Source organism: Myotis brandtii, unplaced genomic scaffold (genome assembly GCF_000412655.1).
Source record: "Myotis brandtii unplaced genomic scaffold, ASM41265v1 scaffold687, whole genome shotgun sequence".
Classification (NCBI taxonomy): domain Eukaryota; kingdom Metazoa; phylum Chordata; class Mammalia; order Chiroptera; family Vespertilionidae; genus Myotis; species Myotis brandtii.
Window position 1 is genome coordinate 17718 of NW_005370687.1, and position 6280 is coordinate 23997.

General features: G+C 56.4%; 1 protein-coding gene across 1 annotated transcript in view; it reads left to right on the forward strand.

Annotated features, from left to right (window-relative positions):
- LOC102259273 (copine-5-like) overlaps window positions 1-1314 on the forward strand; it is a 5245-nt gene extending 3931 nt beyond the window's left edge. The window contains exon 7 of the mRNA XM_014529581.1: window positions 1120-1314. Coding sequence (XP_014385067.1) covers window positions 1120-1314 — 195 coding nt within the window. The remainder of the gene's footprint in view (window positions 1-1119) is intronic.
- The last annotated feature ends 4966 nt before the right edge of the window (window positions 1315-6280 follow it).

Genomic DNA, 6280 nt, shown 5'->3' on the forward strand with positions numbered 1-6280 from the left:
GGGGGAAGGGTGCCCCCGGTCCCTGGAGCCCCACAGTCCGCCTGGCCCAGCCTTTGGGACCCGTGTGGCGGAGGACGGGCCTCTGGAGACGCCCTCCCAGGTTCCTGGCCTCGCTTATGGCCCAAACCCAGGGAGTCAGGCTGATGGGGCCCTGCTCTTCTCCTCCTCCCCTGACACTCGGCTCTAGTCCAGCCAGGAAGGTGTTAGCAGTCAGGCTGATGGGGCCCCTCAGCACCCTGGACCGTCCCGTCTGCTCCTCTCGCTGCTGAAGCCGGGGCTGGGCCTCCCTCCTCCAGGCCCCCGCACCCTCCCCTCCTCCTGCGCTGTCCACTCTGCTACCTGGCCCTGACCCCCACCCCAGCACCTACCCCGTCCCTGTTCCCAGTGAGCCCCTGGAGGCTGACGGGTTAGCAGGAGGCCTGGACATGGGGCCCTCCCAGGGACACTTGCTTGCAGTGGGGACCCCGCAGCTCCACGAAGGGGCGGCTGTGATGTGGACCGTAGGCCCCCCTGATGGGCCAGCCACGGAGGCTTTTCAGGCACAAGGTCTTTTCCATGCCCCCCAGCCCAGCGCGACACTGGTTCTAGACACAGAGCCACACGCCTCTCTCTGGCCTGTGGGCCTGTGGGCACCACAGTTGACTCCGAGCTCCAGGCACCCCTACCTCCCTCCAGAGGCCGCCCAGGGTCCTTGGTGCCCACTCCTCCGCTGCCCACCTAGAGGCCTGGGCAAGGAGCAGCCCAGCCCCGCACTCCCACACGGCCCCTTCCCCCCACAGACAGGAGCCAGGGGTCCTGGGCTCAGGCCCTGCTGCAGCCCCTGCCTGCTACAGGAGCCTCGGTATCCACATCTATAAAGCAAGAGGGTTGACCAGATGGTCTCAGGGTGACCTTCCGCTCTGAGGCCCTGAGAGTCCATTCCTCCCATGCCCAGCCTCCCCATCCCGCCCCCACCAGTGCACCCTCCTACTCCAGGCCGTCTTGGCTCTAGGGTCACCCTGCTCCATCCTTGGGCTCTGCCACCTGGGCCCGAGCCCCTGCCCCGGCCGTGGGAAAGGTGAGGAAGGTGATCTCACCCCTGGGCGCACCCACTGCCCAGCCTCTCCCGCCTGGGAGCAGGTCATGCATGCCGGTCCCTCCTGCCGCATGGGGCTCCGCAGCCCGCTGAACGTCCTGTGCCTGGGCGTGACCAGGCCCCACCCTGTCTGTGCCCGGCACCGCTCCCTTCCTGTCATGCATGATGGTGGAGTTTCTACACTGTCTGGTCCTGTGCCTGTGTCTGAGAGTCTCTGTGTGGAATTTGCCTTAAACTGAAGTAAATTTGGTTCTTTTACTAAAGTTCCTTGTTTTCCTTTCTCCCGAGACAAATAGCACAGGGGTTGCTGTGTGAGAGAGTCCACGTTCTCGTCTCTCTTTCTCTCTTTCATTCTTTTGTTCAACAAGGATTTATTGAGCAACTGGTACGTGCCGGGGTCTGTGCTAAGCACTGGGATGCAGCAATGAACCAAGCACAGACCCCGTCTCCGCATGGAGCTTACAACAGACACAGATAGGACAGGAAATGTCGTGAGCACACAAACACATAGGCAGACAACGTAATTTCGGGTGGTGATAAGTGACAAACAAAATTTTGAGAGAATAAGAGGAGAGAGAGTAACAGGATGATCTTTTATTTTATTAATCCTCACCCAAGAAAATTTTTCCATTGATTATTAGACAGAGTGGAAGGGACGGGGAGAGACACAGAGAGAGAAGCATCACTGTGAGAGAGACACATCGACTGGTTGCCTCCTGCATGTGCCCTGACCAGGGCCAGGGATCGAATCTGCAAGCTAGGTACATGCCCTTGACCGAAATCGAACCCGCGACCCTTCAGTCCATAGGCTGAGGCTCTATCCACTGAGCCAAACCAGCCAGGGCCAGGGTGATATTTTAGATGAAGTCGTCAGTGAGGGCCTCTCTGAGGAGGTGCAGTTGAAGTGAGTCCTAAAGAAATGAGAGAGGGAGGCAAGGGCAACAGCAAGTGCAAAGGCCCTGAGGCGGGAGCCTGCTGGTGCGTTTGGAGGACAGCAAGGAGGCCAGTGTGGTTGGAGCTGCAGTAGGAGGGCTAGTGTAGGAGACCCGGTCAGGGAGCTGAAGAACAGGACGCATGGTAAGGCCTCGGCGTGACTCTCACTGGAGATGAAAGAGGTAACATGGCCAGATTGTTCTCTAAAACAAGTGGGAAAACAAACAAAAAACAACAAGGACTTTATTTAGACTTTAACATGTCCCCTTCCCCGAAATCGTAGCTCTATCTTAAAAATAAGTAAAACAAGTGAGTCACTTTATTGCACTTGATCATCCATTCACTCATCTTTCAACAAGTATTGACTGAGCGTTAGTGCGAGGCCCCACTCAGGGCGGAGACCCTGACTCACACAGTTGCACCCTCAGGGCGCTGCCCTTGCTCTGGAGCAGTGGGCAAGGGCCTCCTACTCCCTGGGGTCCTGAGGCCAAGCCAGTGGGCGGGGCCAGGGTCTGTGGGCACCGCGGACAACTCACAGGCCATGTGCCAGGGTGAGTTACTGCTCCTCCGTGCAATGGCACCATCACTCCTCCCTCCCAGGGTTAGGGTGTGGCCCGACGAGTGATATGTAGATATGCACACATGCAACGTGTGCAGGGCACAGGACCTGCTGCTCTGCAGGTACAAACAGACACCTTTTCCTCCTTGTCCCTCTCCACATATGAATCCCCGAGGCCATCGGGGACCAGTCTGCTCTCAGATTAGGCCTCCAGAGAGCCGTTCGCGATCTGCACATCACAAGAAGTTTGGTACGGACTCTACCAAAGTGCGGGACTTGTTTACTTCTTAGGATTCGTAGTAACGTAGCTCATCCTGGCTGTCCCTGTAATTAGCTGCTCCTCTGACTTGCATTCCTATATGCTCGGGTGGGAACCCGACAGGGTCACAGCTTGGGAAGAGGGGCGTTCCCATAACCAGAGGCCCATTTCACCTCTCCTTGGGCGCTTTGGAGGAGATGCCCACCTGGCAGGGCAACTGAGGCTCAGAGCCACGGCCTCAGGGTGCCGAGAGCATCTTTACTGTGCTCAACACTTAACTCCTCTCCTGGGCTCTTTCCCAGGGTGTGTCCCATGGGACACTGGTTCCCTAGCATGGATTTTAGGAGACTGCCAGCTCTGAGCATCTCTCAGAAAATCCAAGTGGCCTTTAGGGTATTCAAGGCTCTGATAAGTCCTGCAGCAAAGAGAGCAGTTTGACTTGGTTCAACCCAGTGTTTTTGACCGTGGAGTCAGTGTGTGTGTGGGAGCACCTGATTGAGGGACTCAGCCTGGGAGATGGGGTGCAGACCCAGAGTCAGCCCACGGCTGATGTCGCCGCCTGCCACACATGCGCGGGTGTGTGTGCTTAGCTGTAGCACTATTACCAAGCAGACCAAGTTGTCTGGGAATTTCAGTGGAGACAATATCCCCGGTTCCCAGGCCAACACACAAGCCTGAGGCTTGCTCTCAGGAGGCCAGAGAGAGTGCGTAGATACAGGGGAGGAGAGATGGAGGCCTCTATTTGTTCTGGAGAGAAGAAAGGGCCTCGAAAGGGGCCCCTACTCCAGCCACGCGGGGAAGAGAACCACAGAGAAGAAAGAAGGGTGTTCAGAATTCACAGGCCCAGGTTCATGGCTCCGTGGTTGACCGTATTTGTGTTCCCTTGTTGGGCTGAGAGGTTTGTGTCTGACAGCTGGGGGAGGGCAGGCAGAGGAGGGAGAGGCTGTTAGGGTGAGGGGCAGGCAGGGTCGGGTTGGGGTACCTGGGCCCTGGCCCACCACCAGCAGCAGGAGCCCATTGGCCAGCAACCCCCCGCCCCAGCAGGCTGAGGCCTAAGAGCCTGATAGTCACTCAGGTGTGGCTGTGAGCCGGGCAGTGACCGTGGCATTGGGCTCTATTCTGCTCCAGACACGTAAGGACGCATAGAAACCAGCCCGCGGGCCGCCTCCCTCTTTCCCCTGTTGAGCCCCAGTCTTTCCACAGACCCCTGCGTACAGGGGACGCCCTGGACATGCATTAGCCCTTTAGACCTCACAGCAACCTGGTGGGGCGGCTCCGCCAGTGCCCTAGGGTCCCAGCCCGACTCTGCTCCTCGGGAGTTGCAGGACCTTGGGAAGTTACCTCGTGTTTCTCTAAGAAGTGAGGAAATAAGGAAAATAAAACGATGTCAACAGTAACTGTCACTAAAGGGCGAGATTCAGGTAACTTTCATTTTTTTCTTTTTAATTTTTTATTTCTAAAATGTCTTCATTGAGTACAAATGGAATCTGATAAATATGGATAGAGATAGAGATAGAGATGGAGATGGAGATGGAGAGAGAGCTAGAGTTAGAGCTAGAGATGGAGAGATAGAGATAGAGATAGAGATAGAGATAGAGATAGAGATAGAGATAGATGGAGATGGAAAGATAGAGATAGAGATGGAGATGGAGACAGAGATGGAGATGGAGATGGAGATGGAGATGGAGAAGATGTATGCTTTCTTTTTTAAGCAAAAAGACCTTGACCTTGAAACAGGGATATTTTAACCTGAGGTTCAAGTATGAAAGTGGATGCCCAGGGCTTTGAGAAGGTGTTGAGTCCCGACCGCCGGTCCCCAAATTGCCTGCACGTTGGAGGCACTTGAGGCTTTGAAAATACTACTGCACGGATCCTACCCCCAGATACATGATTTACTGGTCTGGACTTTGGCGGCCACCTAGAGCCTCTGCGGTTGGGGTTGGGGGGTGCTGCATCCCAGCTGTTATCTCCCTCCTCACCCCACTCCACCCACATGCTGAGGGCGGGGGGCACCTGATTGAGGGACTCAGCCTGGGAGATGGGGTGTAGACCCAGAGTCAGCCCACGGCTGATGTCGCCGCCTGCTGCCTTGCAGGGCGGGATGGACGCCCTCCCACCTGCAGTGGGGAGAGGCTGGCCCGTAACTCATCAAATAAATATTTCCTAAGTGTCAACCCTGAGCCAGGTGCTGGGGATCTGGCAACAAACAAGACAGCGCAGTGAGGTCCTCATTCCAGTTCCCACCCCCTTTCTCCTACAGTGGGGACAGGCCTGGAGACCCTCTCCAGCTGGCTCAGAGCCAGGGCTGCGGGTCCCCGAGCCCACTGCAGAGCCTGCCTAAGAACCTGCTTGGTCCTACTCTCCTTTTCTTTCTTTTTTTTTTAATTAATTTTTATTGAGTTTTAGAGAGAGGGGAAGGGAGAAAGAGAGAGAGAAACATTGTGAGAAAGAAGCACTGATTGGTTGCCTTCCACATGCACCCCGACTGGGGATTGAACCCAAAACCTAGACATGTGCCTGACTGGGAATCGAACCAGCAACCCTTCGGTGAGTGGGACGATGCTCAGCCAACTGAGCCACACGGGCAGGGGCTCACCCTTCTTTTCTTAATCAGCCTCAAGCTAAGCTGTGACCTGAGCCCCCTTGGCTGACATGCGCTGAGAGCTCACCGCTTGTCTGAGAGTCCACTCTGCAGTCTACCTGGAGTCCCTCCTGCTGCTGTCCCCGCCTGTCTCGTGCTGCTCCAGGGCTGCTGGGCTCTGCTCGCTGACTTGGAACCTGTGACACCGGGAGGCCAGGCCTCCACTGTGTGCTCTGCACAGAGGCTGGGGGTTCCGGGCAGGAGTGCAGGCCCTTCCAGCACCGTCTCCAGGCAGCTGCCTGAGCCGGGGCAGAGCCGAGAGAGGAGGGGCAGGCCCGGGCCACTTGTGCACTGGGTCCCCCAAAGGACGGGGCTCTGTCTGCTCTCCTGGCCCCCCAGGAGTCACACCCTGCCTGCCTCCTTAGCTCACTGACCCTCAGGACAGATGTCGCTGCCTGCCAGCACCCTGGACCCCAGAGAAGGAGCCATTAGCCAGAGCGGGACTTGCCCACCCCTGTCCAGGGCCAGGCATCCCTCACTACAGCCCGGGTCTTGTGTGTCTTGCTCTGAGCACTACAGCCTAGACCAGTGATGGCGAACCTATGACACGCGTGTCAGGTGACACGCGAACTCATTTTTTTTGGTTGATTTTTCTTTGTTAAATGGCATTTAAATATATAAAATAAATATCAAAAATGTAAGTCTTTGTTTTACTATGGTTGCAAAGATCAAAAAATTTCTATATGTGACACGGCACCAGAGTTAAGTTAGGGTTTTCAAAATGCTGACACACCGAGCTCAAAAGGTTCGCCATCACTGGCCTAGAGACTGCTCAGAGCGGCAGGCCGGCGGGCTGACTCAGAGGACCCGGGG